This window comes from Polypterus senegalus, chromosome 7 (genome assembly GCF_016835505.1).
Source record: "Polypterus senegalus isolate Bchr_013 chromosome 7, ASM1683550v1, whole genome shotgun sequence".
NCBI lineage: Eukaryota > Metazoa > Chordata > Cladistia > Polypteriformes > Polypteridae > Polypterus > Polypterus senegalus.
In genome coordinates this window covers 14,418,751-14,439,619 of record NC_053160.1, presented here as the reverse complement: position 1 = coordinate 14,439,619, position 20,869 = coordinate 14,418,751, and the positions used below count along the sequence as shown (strand labels likewise).

Below are 20,869 nucleotides of genomic sequence, written 5' to 3'. Positions count from 1 at the left end.
TGGTCTGATTTCTGGTTGACTGTTTTGATTTTTGAATGTAGACTGAAACATGGCAAGCACAAATTCATGCAGAGATAATAAATGTGCTTTATACTGTTAAGATTTCTGTTTTTCTTGCTATCTTTAACAGGTTTGCATTGATTGATAAATGAATGAAAGGCACTATATAATAGATAGATGGATGGATGGATGGATGGATGGATAGAAATAAAAGGCACTATATGTTAGATTAACATTAAGATAGATGTAAATGGAAAATGATATGAAAGAGTGACAGAAATTAATAAAAGGCACTATGTGATAAATAGATAGAAATAAAAGGCACTATATGATTGATAGATAAGATAGTAGTAAAAGGCACAAAATGATACATAGGTAGATAGACAGAGAGAAAGAAGTAAAAGGCACTATATGATAGACTGAAAGAAATCCAGTAAAAAATAAATTACATTAATCATATATTTTCACAGTAAAAAAACTGTAATACAATAAACGGTTAAAAAAGTAATTTTAAACCTAAATGCATGCAAAATTATATTTAAGCAGTGTTTAGCAGTCAATAACAATTGTTTCAATGTGAAAAACAATTTTTTAAATAATTGTATTACCCTCAAGTCACAATGGCTTAAAATTCTAAATTTGCATAACGTTAGTGTATTTGCATAAGGAATGCTCCTTGTTAATTATTCCTAACTTAAAGATGGTTTAATTGTTGGGAGTGGGCTGAAGGTTTTTCTGTGGTTATGGAAGCTGATTTATGGTGCATTGCTTTCTGTAAACTGGCAAACCTGTAGCACATGCGACCTTTCCTGCTCCGCCAAACAACCTGCACTCAATCATTAAATGTTGGGTTTGTTTCAGTATGTAAAAATGATTATGTTCTGACAATACGTTATAATACTATGATGACTTATAGCACTTTTATACAGATGCATGAATTGTACATCATAGGTATGTTGTAAATTAACAATTATATCACCCAATTAAATAGCATAAGTTCTTTTGATCTGAGATAATTGTTAAATGTATATTAAGTACTGAGTAAAACAGTTCAACTTAATATTAATGATAATAAAATTTTCATTGCAGATTTCATCGATTTTACTGATACAAACCGTACTCTGCTGTATGCGTCTGCCAGTTTTTTTGAGGGCTAAATGACTGGAAGCTCAGATGACCGTCACTTAACCATCAAATTACAGCAAACATTTTTATAGTATATATAGATAGATATGGAAAGGCACTATATAACAGATAGATAGATAGATAGATAGATAGATAGATAGATAGATAGATAGATAGATAGATAGATGTGTGAAGTGTTATAGTAATAAATATATAGGATAAAATATAGAATAACAGACTATACAGCAATAGATTGAGAGATAGGAATAACACTCTATAGGATAGATTATAGCATAATGAATGTTTCATTAGCTCTTTTCTTTCATACAAGCATCGAATGTTATAGATAGATAGAAAGATAGTTAGATATATAAGGCACTATATGATAGGTGCAATATAATGCAATACATGATAGACAGAAGCATACATAAATGCATGGATGTAAAAGGCACTGCATACATACTACTATAATAGATAGATGGATGTACATGACAACAGTAGATACACATGAAGGTTTCAGAAGGAACTTTTTTAATAGGTTTATAGACAGATAAATGTGAAATGATAGACAGTTAGATGTAAAACGCATTTAAAGGCACTATATAATAGATAGATAGATGTAAAATGAACTATATATTGAATAGATATATTTGAATGGTGACACATAATAGATCGATTACTATAACGGGACATAGTCATTTACCAACCCCCTATATCCTAACACAGGGTCACGCTGGAGCCAATCACAGCCAGCACAGGGCAGGAACAAACCCCGGGCAGATCGCCAATGCACCTCACCTGCATGTCTTTGGACACCCGGAGAAAACCCACGCAGACACGGGGAGAACATGCAAACGCGGGAGGACCCGAGAAGCGAACCCAGGTCTCCTTACTGCGAAGCAGCAGCGCTACCCACTGCGCCACCATTTATGTTAACCAGTTTCAAACTACTTTGTTCTGTGGTTTAACAAGTCCGTGTTTTTAAACGTATTATTCTGTATATGGTAATGTGTAAAGTGTATACTTGCATTTTATCTAAAAGCTCGTCACAACGCTCTCTGCCTGAACTCAGCGAACTGTGCTGCACACAACTAAACTGAATGTAATTAAATAGATAGATAGATAGATAGATAGATAGATAGATAGATAGATAGATAGATAGATAGATAGATAGATAGATAGATAGATAGATAGATAGAATTAATGTAATCTTTTTAATAGTGAGATCTATCAATTCACTCAGTTCGTTAAAGTCATCATTCATTTTCTTGGCATATATCCGTGATCAGGTGAAGGGAGCGGCGAGCTATCCCGACACTAGCAGGTGCAATGCAGAGACCAGCGTGAACGGGACGGTTGGTCACATTTCGCACACTTCCATTTCGTGTCCACCAATCACTGGTATGCACCACTGTTGGAGATTTACTGGTAAACGACAATGACAAAAAGAAAGCCGACGCAGCCACGGGAGGAACGTGAAGACTCCACGCAGGGAGTGTTTTGGACAGGAATCGAACCCAATATGCTGTGCCTGGAGCTGTGAGGATCTATAGTTTTAATCAAACTAAAGGCTCGAGTAATTAAACATTGATTTTGTGAACAATCGTTTCAGTATGCTCAGTTTGAATGCAGCGGTCTAAAAGATGCAATCGTATAATGAGACTCTTTGCGAGATGATGTGTAGTAAAGGTGAGTCTTTTCCCACGGTGGTGTAGAATGCCACTTTTTTCTCAGTAGTAACGAATCAGCCCAGCACTTGTACGCTGAATGCCATTTTATATTTTACTTAGTCTTGTAGTATACAGAATAGTCACCGGTTGAGTTTTACAGACTGTGTTTGGCTGAATGGGGACGTAGAAAAGTGAAGTATTTCGAGTTAATCCTGGCTTCTGGATGCCACCCAAACTGAACGACCTCCCACCACGCACCTTTCTTCCTCCAGTTAGCATACCGCAGCCGAGCAGCACACACTGCCGTGAACAGCCTGTTCTGCACGTGAACTTGGTGCGCATTCATAGATGGAAGCTTTTGTAATACTGAAGCAAAAAGAGGTGCACTAGTCGAAACAACGGGTTGGGGGTTATGTGGGGTGGGATCTCAAACGTGCCCGAAGTCCATTACAGTAGTTTCACTTAGTTACCCTGAAAACCCGACTGTCAAGCAGCATTTCTGTTTGACGTTTTGCTGACAGTTCCTCTCATGTCAATCTCGGCTTCCTGCGGCAGCACTTCTGGCACGTTGGCAACGCGCTTTCAAGTCCTCCAGCCGGAAAATTCACAACTCCCCTGATACCACTTACCTCCCAAAGCTTGCTTCATAACAAAATCCATGGCGATGGCTTTTTATTCCTTCTTTCCTTTTCGTCACAATTTACATTCAGGGTTTGGGAGAAATGTCCTCTGGAGTGGGATCTGTTGGTATAATGTATATATTTACCTTGAGAGACACACATTTTTAAACATTATAGGCAGAAAATTGAGATTAGAGAACACTCAATTTAAAGATTTCCCTCACAAATTATGAAACTGAGTTATTAATTTTTTTTTCTTAAATTAAATGTTAACAGAAAGTTACTGTAGTCTGATAATTTAGTGGACTTTTACGTATAAACGGCCACGTCACATAGTCGCATATTCTCTTCCAGAAAAATCATAATTGCAATTTGCCATTAAAATATCTCTATTTGGTTATACAGCGATACAGCTGACGTTAAAATGTGTAAAAGTACTTGTCACGTCCTTATTTTAAAGGGAAAACAAACAGAAAAAAAATGTTTTATCCTCTCTAAAGTTACTAAAGCTCCCTCTTACGGCGATTTTGAGAATATATTTTCAAAAGACGTTGCAATCCAAAGGTCCCAAAACCTTGCACCCTTTTTTCCTCAGGATTTCATTAATGATTAAAAAAAAGAGAGAGGGGCAGTAAAACACGAGTCTAAAAAAGAAACCACCATGTCTTCTTCCCTTGAAAATAATCCACAATGCCTTCAACTTTACTACCTCAATATTGCAACGGCAATCTTCATTGCACGGAGTCTGCAGTCTTGCAATCACATTTTCCCCCTCATGCGAAAGAAAGAATTTTCAAACACTAGCGCTCTCCCAAGAAGTCTTAATTTAGAAAAAAAAAAACACTTTCTTCCGCTCAACTGTGCTGCATTTCAGCACCATACAGGAAAGGAAAGCTCCCACTACCGTCCGCCGCCCGAACTATTGCCGATGATTTGCTTTACTTTACCCACATAATTACCTGTCCAGATATACAAGGGCAAAAAAACCCCGACGGGTTATCCCTTCAACGTGAAGTTCAACGTCGGCCCGCAGACGTGCTTATTTAACTGCTCACTTCGCACATCTCTGCTTTTTCGTCTCCAAAGGGTGTCCTTGTTTCTTTCTCTCAGCCCCTCGTAACTGACTGACTGCACGAGTGTTTATGAAAGGAACTGCGGCTGCTGATGAAGGCACTCGGAATCACATGGAGTTCTACCTTCTGAAACGTCCCACGTCTTGACACCAAGAAAAGAGAGCAATCAATTATTAATACTGCTCAATCTCGCCGCACCCTCCCCTTTCCTGCAGAGGAATTTCCTGACTTGCTCACTACTACACCGCACAATTCCCACAGCGTAATTTTTTGAACTGCCTACCTTCCATAGCCTTCTTTCCTCCGATTTCATTCCTGACCTACATAACACGATGCTATCTTCCCTATAAGGATGTGTCGTCTTTCTCCCCCTCGTCCTCATCACCGCCTACATCACTTTGTAAAGGGTTATAATGCGTTCCCTTAAAATAACTATGATGCTTCGTCTGCGGCAGTAAGGTGCGTAATTTAACCGAGGGACACGTTGTAAGTAATGGTTGCATCCTCATCCATCTTTCTCGGGTTTTGTTTATCTATTCATTCACCTCTTTTTGTCCTTGGGACTGTTTGTACGAATGCCGGCGTGAGAAACCATAACGGAACGCGCCGGATGTTTTTCCTTCAAGATGGATACAATTCATATATCTATACATTTCTGTTCCGTATCGTTTAAGCCATTTTCAAATCCTTTTGCTTAAACCTGCAAAAAACGATCTCTTTTTTTCAAGACTTTCGCTCGGTGTTTGTATAAACAAAACCATTTCATTGTGTTTCGGCATCTAAATATTTTAGCAACCTGCTATGCGGTAGGTAAAGTCGCGAGTTTGCTTTCCAGCTAACGGATTGTTACAACCGACAACATAAAGTTGCCTGCAGGGTTTTTCGTGAAGTGCAACTTAATGATAATACTAATTCTACTAATAATAATGATACTAATTTTTTGACAGTAGCCTATAATTGAAATCGTGAACCCTGATACACAAATAAAAGGCTATTTTTTTTCTGGGCTCTCCTATAATAATTAAACATTGCCCCAGTGACACACCAAGGAGGCACCAAGGTCATACGGAGAAGGAGGAATGATACTGCAGATAAAAAGTGAGACAGCAATTCTCTCCGTTTACCGTTTTACTAGAGTAAAAACAGATTTAATGTAAGCATTTATATTGCATTATTAGCTTTAAATGATGAAAATAAAGCAGAAGTAATAGCCATGTTCTTTATACAAGCATTGAATATTATAATTAGATAGACTCTTAAACATAAAGCTGTCTCAGAAAAGTACTTCATAGCAATGCCAAAAAACCATCCACATGAAGGTTCAAGGAAGAACCTTTATATATTAGATTTATTGATTGATAGTTGTGAAAGGCACTGTATGATAGATAGAAAAGGCACTATATAATAAATAGATATAAAAGGCACCATATGATACATATATAGATAGATATGAAAGGCACTATATAATAGATATGAAAGGCACTATATAATAAATAGATTGATAGATATGAAAGGCACTATATAATAGATAGATATGAAAGGCACTATATGATAGATATATAGATAGATATGAAAGGCACTATATAATAGGTAGATATGAAAGGCACTATATAATAAACAGATAGATATGAAAGGCACTATATAATAAATAGATATGAAATGCACTATATAATAGATCAATAGATATGAAAGGCACTATATAATAGATTGATAGATATGAAAGGTACTATATAATAGATAGATAGATATGAAAGGCACTATATAACAGATAGATAGATAGATACTAAAGACATTTCTCAGTGTGATCCAGGTGAAAGTTCCAGAAAGAACTTTTTAAAATTAGATTTATAGATAGATGTGAAAGGCACTATATGATAGATAGACAGGTGTAAAATGCAGTATATAATAAACAAAATTTTAAAAATAAAGTTGGTAAAGTGGCTCTTCAGCACAGTGCCGAAGAACTATACATATGAAGGTTTTAGAAGGAACTTTTTTTATTAGGTTTATAGACAGATAAATGTAAAAGGCATTTAACGGCACTATATAATAGATAGATAGATAGACTCTTAAAAATGAATGTGCCAAAGTGTTTCTTCAGAGTGATAAAGAACCATCCACGTGACGGTTCCAGAAAAAAACTTGTGTAACAAGCTCCAAACAACACAAACAGATGAAAACAGATTTGTGAAATACCAATGGGTTCCTGATTTCAGAAGGATTCTTGCTGTATAATACAACAACACAGACAAAGTTCAGGTTTTCTTGATCTGTTAAGAGTCCTGCTGGTAGCCTACTGTACACTCAGTATTTCTGTTTTATGCACATTTTAGACACCTTTTCAGAGCCCAGAGAACCAATTTCATATGTAATGAACCTGTCCCGGCATTAATTGACTCTTTATCAAGCAATGGTTCAATAAGGAACAACACAACCCAGTAAACTTCAATTAAGAAACCATTATTTTTAAGAGTAAAGATAGATAAGTAGATAATTACAATGAAGTATTTTATGTAGCCTTTTTGTAACCTACTCAAATCACTTTATAGAGACAGTGAGGAGCCACTTCATCTACCACCAGTGTGCAGCATCCACTTGATGATGTGACAACAGACAATCTTGCATCAGTATGCTCACCACACATTAACTATTAGGTAGTGAACTGCTATCAACGGTAGTTGGCCAATACTGGATGGGGGGTGATTAGGGGACCAGAGTGGACAATTTAGCGAAGACATCGGGAAACACCCTACCTAAACACTCTTCTCTTTTCAAAAGATGCCCAGGAATTGTTTACAACTGTAGAGAGTCAGGACCTTGGTTTTATGTCTCACCCAAAGTATGGCAACAGTTATTACAGCAGAGTATCCCCATCACTGTATTGGGACATTGGGATCCACACAGGATATGCACCCCCTGCTGGCTTCACCAACACCTCTTCCAGCAGCACCCCAAGCTTTTCCTAGTTGGTCTCCCATCCAAGAGCTGGCTGGGCCCAAACAGGTTTAACTTTAGTTGACTGACCTGTCCTGAAGTGCAGGTGGTATGGCTGCTGATTTAGTAAAATGATTTAAGAAAAGAGTGGCATGGAGTCTCATGGCGTACGAGTGTTGGGTTCAAATCTCAGTCACTGTGGAGTAATTAGTTACAGATATCAGCATGGGCATTGGCCAGCAGCCACACCTTGATGTAAGTTTAAATAATGTTTTTCTTTTCCAATGTGTGGAGTATTATTTTCACATACTAAATAGAGTATGTAAGCAAAACACTATATAGTATATTGAACGTTTAGTTAAATATGTTTATGTTAAATATTTTTTGAACACCAAATGTATATAAATGGAATCATAATACCCTCTGCCTTTCTTCTGAATTTATTTGGCTTTTTTGATGTCATGTGTCCAGTTTGCACACTGATTACCTCATTTCAGTCCTCAGATTATGAAGGAATATTTTGGGGAAAAAATAATTAAATATGCAGTTAAATGTTTAATGGAATACGTTTTTGTTGCTTATTTCTTACATGTATTCATTTCATTAGTAGCTGTGCTATTTGTCTAACATTGGTTAAAATCTAAGTAATCAACGTATACCTCAGAGTTAATATTGGCAGTAAACTATCTAGTGGAATGTATTTTGTAAATGACTTGCGAAATCATTCCACACGTAGGGGACATAATGACGTAAAATACCGGAAGTGTGGAGAAACTGTGAGGAAAGAGCGGAAGGCAAACACTGATCTCTAAAACGGTAATCATTAATATTGTTGCACCCTTGGTAAGCAGAGAGAGGTATGCAGTTGATTATATGTTGTTTCATTTATTCTGTTTCTTTGTAACTGCTAAAAATGTATGTTTATATTTTTTGTTTGTAGTTTTCAAGGTGCTTGTGACAGTATAACAACGTTAATAAAGAATGTAAAGTTGGAGACGTGAATAAAGATAAAGGCATCAGTCTGAGACCCTTTGTGTGTCGATTCATTAAATCAAGGCCAGCTGCATATGTTGTAATGCATGTAGTAATGAAATTCATTGCATTTGTCATTCCAACAGATGGTATTGTACATTACAAACATTTCTAATAATAAAATGCATTACAGTAATCCCTCGTTTATCGCGGGAGATAGGTTCCAAGGCCGGCCGCAATAACTGAATTTCCGCGAAGTGGGGACACCATATTTATTTAATAATTGAATGTGTATTTGGACGTTTTTAAACCCTCCCTGTACTGTTTACAGCCCACCCTTTACTCTATTAATAACAGGGACAACTGTTAAGCAATATGAAATCGGTAGATAAGTTTACAGTTACTGTATAGTAAAGTACACGTACCTATATATGACGTGATGATGGTGATGAATATGCTGTGCAGTAAAAATGATGACGATGAAGGTGATGATGACTTTTACTGAGCAGTCGATGACTGTATTTTACGTCTCTTCAGACGGCGGTGCCATTTCCTGGGGCACCTCTTCCATGGTTTCCGTAGTAGTAGTAGGAACTGGCTCTTTTTTGTGAGGCTGCAAAAACATTGTGATCGGCAGCTGCTGCCGCTGCTTCTTTTTCCGGTCGAAGAGCAGCTTGTAGGCGGTCATGACGTCGTTGACCTTGTTGCAAAGTTGGACCGATCGAACCATATCGTCGTCCCATTCCTGTGACCACTCTTGCAGATCCTTAGCCAGTCTGCAGCCACAGCCGCGCGAATGTTCTCCCTTCCTTCAACATATCCAGAAGTTTCACCTTCTCAGCGATCGTCATCATTCTTCATTAGCGTTTAGGCTCAGCACCAGCCTTGGAAGAAGGAGCAAGTTTGGGAGCCATTGCAGGGGGTGAAAATTGAAGCGAAGTTCAACACAAAGAAACCACAAAAAAATCACACACAGTACAGTGTAAAGTAAACGCTCGAGAAAGCTTGAAGCGAAATGGCGCGACAGAGAGACAAGGGAGGTGCTGTGGGATCTGGGCATCAGTCAAAGCACCAATCACGGGCCCGATTAGAAAGCGGGAAGCTGTGATTTGTCGTCTCCCTCCCATGTACCAATCACAGCCCGTGTTACAACGCACTTAGTCACCGAACTTGTTTTGTTGTTCTTAGACTAGGAAATACTACTACTATATTTAAAAACCCGCAAAGTCATGAATCCGCGAAAAGTGAACCGTGAAGTAGCGAGGGATTACTGTACCACACATGTTTGTGAGGCACCATCTGTTGGAATGACAAATGCAATGCATTTCACTACTACTGTACGAGAATTAGACAGACAGCCACCATCCATTGACCCTGTGTATTTGAAAAGACAGAATAACAAACAATAGCTGCATAAAAATGTCTTTTCAGACAATTGTTCCAGCATTGAACTAATTTCAGAATGGCCAAACATCCGGTTATATGTCCTTCTGGCAGGAAAAGGCAGATCCAGGCAAAAGGATACCAGAAATGATGTCATAGATGTTACATCTGTCAATCATCCGGTCTGCAGAGGGAAGAAGAGAGCGGCATTAGAACACAGTGCCAACCCCTGCAGCGGTAATAATAAATAATAATACATTTTATTTGAAGCGCCTTTCAAAAAACTCAAGGTCACTGTACAATCAGATAAAAAATTAAACATTCAATAACTTAAAAATTAAAATCCAAATAAAACAACACCAGTAACAATTACAGTGAATAAGCAATTTTGCACAGATGAGTTTTAAGATTAACCTGAAATTGGTGAAGGGTAGTCATGTTCCTAAGGTTGGCAGGTAATGAGTTCCATAAGGAAGGTGCCGATCTGCTAAACGCTCGATATCCCATCGTGACAAGACGTGCTGGTGGATTATTTAAGTTGATGGAAGAAGATCTGAGCATGCGAGAGGGTTTAGTGACTTGTAGGAGCTGTGAGAGATATGTAGGGGCAAGATTATGAATAGCCTTATATGTAAGGACTAAAATTTTATAGTTGACCCTAAACTTTATTGGCAGCCAATGAAGCTGCTGAATTACAGGTGTAATGTGATCAGAGTAGGGTGTTTTAGTAATTATACGAGCAGCCGAATTCTGAACAAGTTGAAGTTTATGTAGTAACATTTGGGGCAGACCAAAGAGAAGTGAGTTGCAATAGTCCAGCCGGGAGGTGACCAAACTGTTGACTAAAATAGCAGTAGAGTGATTTGACAAAGATGGACGCAGGCGATTAATGTTACGCAGGTGGAAGTAAGCTGCTCGGGTAACAGAACTAATGTGAGACTGAAAAGACAACGTGCTATCCAGAATTACACCAAGGCTTTTTATCTGATCTGTACAGGTAACAGATGTGTTGTCAATTAATACTGAGGTCTTTGATGCCTTCGCAATTGCAGATTTCGTGCCCAACGAAAACCCGCGGTGGGTAATTGCAATCACCAGAGCCCTTAAGCTGTCCCCTATGCGCACGTGTGTGACACTGCAAATGTTTGTGATGCACCATCTGTTGAAATGGCAGAGACATAACAACTGGACAGACACCCAGATACACAGATACTTATCCTTTTATTAAAGTGGATTTTCATGACACAGCACACATCATGAAACACGCCTTGAAATAACAACTGTCATCTTCACCCATCAAGGCTGAGAGGGTGGGCTCTAGTGAGTACTGTGTTAATTGTTTTGTAGAAGAATTTGCAACTTTGCACATGTGTATGAGCCACAGGATTCCCATGCTAACTTGTGACTGTGTGACTTTGGCAGGCATGAGAGCAAGAAAAAGTTATTCAGAATAACAACATGATGCAGCTACTTTCATTCAAGAAGAGTTAAATTTGTCAGCAGCAGTCTGCACCGTACATGTGATGTCTGCCTATAAATGTAGCACTTCTTAGCCAAGGATTTCTACATTTATATTTACGGATTTGTCCGACATCTCTATCCAAGGCAACTTATTGCAACATTGGAGATGTAATTTTTAATTTTTTTTTGTTTCCCCAAATACTCTCATGGTCACGCAGCATCGGTAGCAGGGCTTGAACCTACAGCCTCACTGTCTGCACACCCTATTGACGATTCACCAATCAAAACACAGTACTCGCTAGAGCCCGCCCTCTCTACTGTGATGGGTGAAAATGACAGTTTTCATTTTATGTTGAAGTTGGTGTCACTGAAATAAATGCATGAAGAAATAAATAAAAGCATAAAGAAATAAGTAACGCCAAACATATTTCATGACACATTTAATTATTAATGCTTACTATTATTATTTGTTTATTTATTGACATCTCATCTTTCACAGTACATTTACAGTATTTGTTTTTTCTAAAATATTCCCCAATATCAGATCAAATCTTGTCTGTTCAGTAATCTCACATAAACAGCTGAACCAATTTTTACAAACTTTTGTGTTTGGGTTGCCATTAGTTCAAATTAAAATGCACACTATATGGCATTTCAAAATTTTCATTGGGAAAGGGGCCTGTAATTGGGGTAACCAAAAAAAAAACCAGTGCATTATTCCAAAACAGCTGAGCTGATCTTAATAAAATGCAGTGTGTATGATAAAGCTGAGCCAACTTAAATTCCAAGCTACGTAACATTTCAAAACATTTAATTGGGAAGAGTTGTTATAATGGTGTGGTTGGCACACATCAGTGATTCAATGGAAATGACAGGTTGTACGTGATGTGACGGAGGTCCATCACTCATAGTGGTTATCTCAGCTTTCACAAAAGTTTGCCTTTATATTATTGTTCATGCAATTTAAAATACAGACTTGGAGTTTCAATAATTTCATTGAGGAGTTGTAATGGGATGATCAACAGCATATTGAGTATTATTATCAACCAAGTCAATTCTGGTGATTCTGTCCTCATTAACATAACAAAATGAGAGCAGAAATAACTTATGAAAATAAATAAGAAACTCTAGTAACAGGTATAAAGAAGGCAAGCAGACCCAGCATACCATCAGCTACATCAGCGTTTCTCAACTGTTAAGTATTTGCGACCCGAGTTTTCATAACAGTTTTAATCGCGCCCCCCTAACGTTTTTTTGAAAGGAGCTCACTAATACCAATTTGTTCTTTTTTAATTAATGATATATCATAGATGCATATTTTATTATACCTACTTCAATCAATCAATCAATCAACATGTATTTATATAGCACATATTCATACAAAAAAATGTAGCTCAAAGTGCTTTACAAAATGAATAGAAAAATAGAAGACACAATAAAAAATAAACATAACTCAACATTAATTAACATAGAATAAGTAAGGTCCGATGGCCAGGGTGGACAGAAAAACAAAAAAACTCCAAAAGCTGGAGAAAAAATAAAATCTGTAGGGTTCCAGACCACGAGACCGCCCAGTCCCCTCTGGGCAATCTACCTAACATAAATCAAACAGTCCTCTTTGTATTTAGGGTTTTCATGGAAGGACCTGATGATGATGGTCACGTAGACTTCTGGCTTTCAGTCCATCAATGTTGGTGCATCATGATGCTTTGAGTAGGTGGTGGTGGTGCAGGCCGCCACCACAAAGAAACCGGAAAAGAAACAGAAGAGAGAGTTGGGGTCAGTATGGATTTTAGAGCCACTATGAATAGTTATTGTGATGAACTGAACATACAGAGTATCAGGATTAAGTTAAAGTGAAGTTATAAAAAGGCCATGTTAAAGTAATATGTTTTCAGCAGTGTTTTAAAGTGCTCCACTGTATTTGCCTGGCGAATTCCTATTGGCAGGCTATTCCAGATTTTAGGTGCATAACAGCAGAAGGCCGCCTCACCACTTCTTTTAAGTTTAGCTTTTGGAATTCTAAGGAGACACTCATTTGAAGATCTAAGGTTACGATTTGGAATATAATGTGTCAGGCATTCCGATATATAAGATGGGGCGAGATTATTTAAGGCTTTATAAACCATAAGCAGAATTTTAAAGTCAATCCTGAATGACACAGGCAACCAGTGTAGTGACATCAAAACTGGAGAAATGTGTTTGGATTTTCTTTTCCCAGTTAGGATTCTAGCAGCTGCATTTTGCACTCGTTGCAAGTGATTTATGTCTTTTTTGGGTGGTCCTGAGAGGAGTGCGTTACAGTAATCTAGTCAACTGAAAACAAAAGCGTGAATTAATTTCTCAGCATCTTTCAATGATGTAAGAGGTCTAACTTTTGCTATGTTTCTTAAGTGAAAAAATGCTGTCCTAGTGGTCTGATGAATATGCGATTTAAAATTCAGATTACAATCAACGGTTACCCCTAAGTTTTTTACTTCCGTCTTAACTTTCAATCCTAGTGCATCAAGTTTATTTCTGATAACCTCATTGAATCCATTGTTGCCAATTTCTAAAATTTCAGTTTTCTCTTTATTTAGTTTTAGAAAATTACTATTCATCCATTCAGAAATACCAGTAAGACATTGTGTTAGTGTATCAAAAGAGTTGGAGTAATCAGGTGCTATTGATAAGTACAGCTGTGTGTCATCAGCATAGCTGTGGTAGCTCACGTTGTAAACTGAGATAATCTGACCTAACGGAAGCATGTAGATTGAGAAGAGCAGCGGACCCAGGATAGAGCCTTGTGGAACACCATATCGGATATCATGTGTCTTTGAGATTTGATTACCACAACTCACAAAGAATTAACTTTTATTGACATTTATCTAACTCTATTTATTTTTCTAGTATCAGAATGTACTTTAAGTTAATTTGTTTTGGTTTCAATAGATGTATTTTTCATATTTTTGATTCTTGTTTCCCTTTTTTCACATCTTCGCACCCCCTAACCCCCACCACAGTTTGATAACCACTGGGCTACATCATTCTGTAAAAGTCCGTAGGTTTCCAACAGGATTATTACTTCCGCTCTGGTCGATTTTATTCCCTATCGTACTTAAAATTTCCCTGATTAGGATGTGTTTTATTAGTAATCACGACAAAGGCCTTGCAGTGGGCATATTGAGCGAGTGTGCTGTGAATGACACTGCAGGTCCTGTGGATTGAAGTTACACTAGACTGAGGAGCAGAAATGGCAAATGTATCCATTTACGTCTGCAACACGATAAAGTGTGCCAAAAGTGAAGGTGTCTGAATATTTTCTGAATGCACCGTATACGTAGAACGTGAGGTTGCCTTTATAGAATTCTTCTTTACTTAGAACAATCCCAAAAGCACCAAACCTAACAGAAACAAAACATATTTATCTGTTCTCCAGACAACATGCATTATTGTGAATGTAGCAGCAATCCAATGAGTCACCATTTATTAAAGTATCAAACCCAATGTCAGACATATTTTAAGTCTGAGAAGCTCTTGTCTGCTGCCTCTTTACATGGTAAATCACTCATTTCAGCTTTCATAAAACTCTATAGTATTCAGTCAGTTGAAGGCACTCAACATCATTGCATTTCGAGAGCTCCATATTGACAATGAATTTCCATCCTTAACCTTTTATGCTGAAAATGTAATTCCCCTGTGATGCACGATTTCTTCTATATACTGTATATGACTAGCCATCCCCTGCTGCTCCACCTGCACAGTAGTGAAACAGGACAGACTTTAAAAATCAACAAACAAACAGGTATCGCTAGCTAAGTACAGGCAAGGTCCGCTCCAAAATGTGGCCAGAGGTAGAGACTGGCACATGAGTGAGGAGGGACACACCCAGCTGTGCACTCCTGACGTCACGCTTCCTCCTCCCCTCGGCCCGCAGCCTCTGTCTCAGATTAGCATGAATAAATTGCTCCAGTAAGCGAACTATGATACTTAGTGCAATGAGAGAAGTCGCAAAATCAACCAGAATGTTCAAGCAAATTATAGAAAAAAACCCGATCTAAATCCGTGAAGTAGTTCTCTTGTGAAAAGCAGACAGACATACATACAGACAGACAGAAGTTGGATTTTATATGTATAGAGATTTAGAAACTTCATCAAAAGCAACCAATCCAACCTACCTCATCTTTCACCTACGTTTATCCCTGAGCAGATTCTGAAGAGTTCTGAAGAACAACAAATCGCTGGGAATTTACTTTTTCGATGATCTGAGGAGTTGATGGGAACGGGGGTTTTTCAGTCAAAATATCAGGAAAATAATGAAGGTCAACCAATCGTAAAATGAATTCCTGTTGAAAATGTACTAAGCACATCATTCAACTGAAAAGTGTTTGTTGTTCATATATATCTTTCCCAAGAATGTCTAAAATGTACACACAGCATGATCCAACCTGATAGTGAGGCCATCGAATGCCCGCTTTGCTAGGTCACATGTTTCGAGAATGTTCAAACCTTCTTCAATCAAAAATCTCTCCTCATACTTTAACAGCAGTTTACAAAGTAAAGCTGTGCTTTGGAAAAAACCTTCTGTGATAGAAGAAGAGGAAATTAAACATTATTGCCAGGCAACATTGTTGCTAGGAATTTTTCTGGCATGTTAAATCCATACGCATTACTTTTGTTGTTACAATTAACGGCAAAATATACAATACAGTACATAACACCACCCCAACATTAGAGAATAATAATATAGTTCACAAAAACACAACTACTGTAGATTAAACAATTTGATGATGCAGAATTAAATTAATGCCCATTTATTATACAGAAATTAAATTAATGCCCATTTATTATACAGACTGGAAGAAATTGACATGAATCAAAGATTATGTTTAACCAGAGTGACTGCAGTAGGAAAGGATCTGGTTATGTGTCTAGTAGTTCTTGCTTTAAGTGACCAGTAAGTAACACTTTTGTGATAGTAATAATGGAAAGAGATGGTTACCCAAGTGAGTGTAGTCGGAACAAAATGTTTCAGGTCTCATACACATACCACTCTTGTCAGGTACAGCAGATCAGCACTTCCACCCTCACTCCCTCTTCCATCCCCTTCCCTCCTTCCCTTCTTTATCAGTAACTTCATGCAATTAAATACAAAAGTATTGAATGCCTTCATACTTTTCTGCATTACAACAGATTTGTACACATGCATTTATTCAGTATTTTTAATGCAAACTCTTACGCTGTAACATACATTTCCAAAGTCGAAGTATAGAGAATTCCAGAAGGAGTTGCATTACGTCTTTGTGGACCTGGAGAAAGCATATGACAGGGTGCCTCGAGAGGAGTTGAGGTCTTGTATGAGGAAGTCAGGAGTGGCAGAGAAGTACGTAAGAGTTGTACAGGATATGTACGAGGGAAGTGTGACAGTGGTGAGGTCTGCGGTAGGAGCGACGTATGCATTCAAGATGGATTTGGGATTACATCAGGGATCGGCTCTGAGGCCTTTCTTATTTGTAATGGCGATGGACAGATTGACACACGAGATTAGACAGGAGTCCCCATGGACTATGATGTTTGTGGATGATATTGTGATCTGTTGCATTGGTTTGGACATTTGCCGAGAAGAGATGCTGGGTATATTGGGAGAAGGATGCTAAGGATGGAACTGCCAGGTAAGACGAAAAGGGGAAAGCCTAAGAGAAGGTTTATGAATGTGGACAGATCAAGAGGCAGAAGACAAGAAGCTATAGAAAAAGTTGATCTGCTGTGGCAACCCCTTACAGGAGCAGCCGAAAGAAGAAGAAGAAGAAGAAGACATAAACCCTTTTCTATAGATATTTAACTGAAGAAGAAAAACTTAAATGTTTGTGTTTGCATAATTATTTAAAACCTACATATTAATATTTTGTCGAGACCTCTTTTTGCGGCAATAACAGCCTTCATTCTTTTAGGGTAAGTATGGAAATCTAATTTCTTAGAAAGTTATTTATTGATATATCTAGGGATAATTTGCTGTTTTACTCTTTACTGGCTGTGATACCCGTGTAAGACAAGGTTGACATTTAAGTAATCAATGTAGATCTCAGCATTAATGTTTGCAGTGAACCATATGGGATTTGTAAAATCAGTGTTAAAGTGTGTGATGCGGCATCTGTTAGAATGTCAAATGCAATGCATTTTATTACTGAAATGTCTGTGACGCACCATCTTTTGGAATGACGGAGACATAGCAACCAAATGGACACACAGACAGACAAATAGACGCTCCTCCTTTCATTATGGTGGATGAAGAACAACTCTTAGTTGCGTGAGGATTGTGTGCCGAGTTTCATGTATTATCCTCAGTGCAAATTTTATAATAAGAAAATGACAAACTTGTATGATGTTATGATTAAGCTGAATCATTTACAAAAATATTTTTCCAGTTAGATTGGTAATTGATTAATGAAAGGAAATGTGAAAGTTATTAGGATTTGTACATAATTTACATTGTTAAAAAGGTGATGTAATACAGTATACAGTAACATCTAAGCCATTCTGGACCCTACTGAATAGGCAGCACTAAGATGTTTCTAATGAGGTAACCTTTTGGACTTTTCTTTAAATTTGGAAGAGGAACTATATAAGTAAAAGAGTCAGTATGATATGCTGTACTGTAATAAACTCAGTTTTAGAAACAAAAAACACCTGATCTTTAAATATGGTCACTAGCTTAACAAAACCTCATCCTGCTTTTGTGTGGCTATGCATTGCATCTCTGTTAGCCAACAATTTTGGAGAGCAATGCTCATTATGGCCATATTTAGATGAAACTTAAAAGTGTGACTCTGGATCTTTGTCATTGATGAATTTTGGAGGGCATCATTCTTTGTTAATGAAATTAAACATCTATCCATCTTCCAAACTCACTTATCAAAAATGAAACATTTTGCTGTCTGTTGTCCCACGTGTACACATGAGGGGCAGCTTAAGGGCACTCGATTCCCCAAAGTCTTTCCTCAGCTCCAAATTCAAAGGCACCTCATCCTGGAAGAAGTTTAAAACTCCCTTTTGGAGTCACTTCTGAGGCCAAACTCTGGAATCACTTCTGAGTTCAGGACTGTCCTACTTTTACAACAAGAAAATTAGGCTACATCTCCCATAAACAGCTCCTGCTGTTCCTAAGCTGCTTCAATTACCCCAAAAATCTCTAAACCCTAAAATGGTAGGGCTAATACTTAGCCACAGAAACAGGATGGACAGATTACACTTTGAAAAAAAAAATATTTTAAGGAGTTTGCAGAATTCAGGAAAAAGTAAGTAACACCCCCAGAACCATGTTTAACAGATGAGGTGGGCTGCTTTGGATCTCAGGCAGTTCCTTTTCATCTCCACACTTTGCTTTGGCCATCCCTCTGATGCAGGTTCATCTTTGTGTTGTTTGTCCACAAGACATTTTTTCCAGAATTTCCCTTTTGCATTTCTGTTGACGTAATTTATATCAAAAACTATTCTCTGCTTTATATACTGCCTTTCATGATGAATATTTTAATGACTTATGCAAAGGTAAATAACTAGGAGAAACAAATTGCATTATCATATTTCATTGTGAGCAAAATCTGCAACATGAGACTACTGTTCAGACTTTTGCAAGGTCGCTCTGTCGGCGACCAGTAAAGTCCTTTGGTAAAGAAAAGCTGAGCTCTGAAATTATATTTTTCAAAACTTACTTACCCCATGTAGTTTGTAGTGATGGCCAGGAAGAAGTTGTTATATCCTGTTTTCACCCAGAATGGATGGACATTTTTGATAAATAGGGATCTATGGTGGACAATAGCAAACAAAATGAAAAAGTTCATAAAAAAACCTCCCATTACTCACAACACATAATGTACAAGTGAAGTCAGCCAGGTGTACACTCACAAAGTGCAAAACGCTTACACAATGATCCCTCGCCTATCGCGAAAGTTAGGTTCCAGACCCATCAGCGATAGGTGAAAATCCGAGATATAGAAAGACCATATAAATAAACATTTTTTAAATAGTTTAAACTTAAAATACCCCTCCCACATGCTTTAAACACAAGTAAACTTGTAATGGCGAGTGACGTCCACGTAACGCTTTTCTTCCTGAAGCATATCCAGGAGTTTTACCTTCTCCTGAATGGTCAGTTGTTCCTCTGGCGCTCAGAAGGCTTGGAAGATGCAGTGTGCTTGGGAGCCATCGTAGGGTTTAAAACAAAACGAAAAGTTCACAAAAAGTTTGCTCACAACAATCGGACCACAAGCAAGTGAAATGCGTTGGGGACTCACGCTTGCTGTGCTTGCGAGATTACACCATGTTAGCAGCAGCCAATCAGAGCCCAAGAGAATGAAAATCCTGCTCTGATTGGTTGAGTCTCCTCTTTCAGCCAATAACAGGCCTTGTAAGAAATCATCTGGGTACTGTAACGCAAAACTCTTTGTCTACTGTAGTGTACAATGTACGTATATTTAATGATTTACTGTTCTGTATTGCTTAAATATTCATTACTTTATATACATATTGACTTTTTACTGCATTTTAGTCAATATTTACAGTTATATTATAGTTATAAATTATAATACGTATTGTTCTAATGAACTTTTGTTTAGCAATCGTAGTGACAAATGAAAAGCATATGCTTTGTTATGAATTGGCTGCAAACTACACTACAGGAAGGATGTACTTATTGAATTTTTACTCCATTTTTATTTAAATATAGTACAGGTGTCTATATAATGTATGTTATAATTACAGAAATACATTGTTGTTATTAATAGTTTAGCATAGAAAAATGCTTATTTTAACGTAAAAAGTTGTCAAAAACCCATAAAAAACAATCACTATAAAACCGCAGATTTTCACGATAGAAAATTAGACATGTTCCACAGAAAAATCCGTGATATAGAGTGGGCGCGATAGCTGAATTGCGAAATAGCGTGGAATCAATGTACTATTGCTAAAATATCATTTAATAAATACTTCTGGAAAATCAGAGCAGTGTACACAGAGGAAACACGTTCACACAGGAACAAGCTTTTGGGTGGAGTAGTTTGTGTCATTTATTTATCATTTTTGTAAACGAAGTATAGGAAAAGTATTGTAATCGTCCAAAAATCGACCTCGAGATTTTGATGAATGTTGACGTTTTAGATCTCCCCGAGTCCGAAAATACCATTATTGGAATTATGTCTGTGTGTGTGTCTATGTAAACATGATAACTTGAGTACACGTTCACTTAGGTCAACCAAATTTTGCATACAAGTATTAGGTAAAAAAATTTATATTTCTATCAACGTTTGGGCTATTCTTTACTTTTTATTCATTCAGCTGCAGAGTCCAATTTTTTCAACTTCACTTTTATAATAATTTTTCAATATGTTATTAATTTGATTTTATTTGTTATTGGTGGTTCTTTATTATAAAAATATTATCTTTGTCTTGCAGTTTACTCCTAAAATATCCATCCCATTATCAAAGTATACGAGAAAGTCGAGGGGAGACCACTCCTGATTTTTTCAGTTTATGATTCAACATTATGCTTTCTACTGTATTGGTAAGTATTATGTAATGTACTGGACTCTTAAGTGGAATAAAAATGAACTGAACTGAATTTAAATTACCTTTGCATCATCATAGTACTGTAGCAAAT

At 37.4% G+C, this 20,869-nt stretch overlaps 1 protein-coding gene and 1 long non-coding RNA gene across 5 annotated transcripts in view; one reads left to right on the top strand and one right to left on the bottom strand.

The window, feature by feature from the left end:
* The window catches only part of LOC120532335 (complexin-1), a 153,478-nt gene extending 148,618 nt beyond the window's left edge, over nucleotides 1–4,860 (bottom strand). Inside the window, exons 1-3 of one of the 4 annotated variants that reach the window (XM_039758237.1) lie at nucleotides 4,772–4,788; nucleotides 4,375–4,630; nucleotides 3,425–3,536 (exon numbers count right to left, since the gene is read on the bottom strand). In XM_039758237.1, the coding sequence (XP_039614171.1) occupies nucleotides 3,425–3,455 (31 nt within the window). In that variant the 5' untranslated portion in view covers nucleotides 3,456–3,536; nucleotides 4,375–4,630; nucleotides 4,772–4,788. Of the gene's footprint in view, nucleotides 1–3,424; nucleotides 3,537–4,124; nucleotides 4,225–4,374; nucleotides 4,750–4,771 lie in introns of those variants that run through there. The other 3 variants (XM_039758238.1, XM_039758236.1, XM_039758239.1) reach the window with 3 other exon arrangements.
* LOC120532336 overlaps nucleotides 4,860–20,869 on the top strand; it is a 28,422-nt gene continuing 12,412 nt past the window's right edge. Inside the window, exons 1-2 of the long non-coding RNA XR_005634275.1 lie at nucleotides 4,860–4,947; nucleotides 20,665–20,773. This is a non-coding gene — a long non-coding RNA (uncharacterized LOC120532336). The remainder of the gene's footprint in view (nucleotides 4,948–20,664; nucleotides 20,774–20,869) is intronic.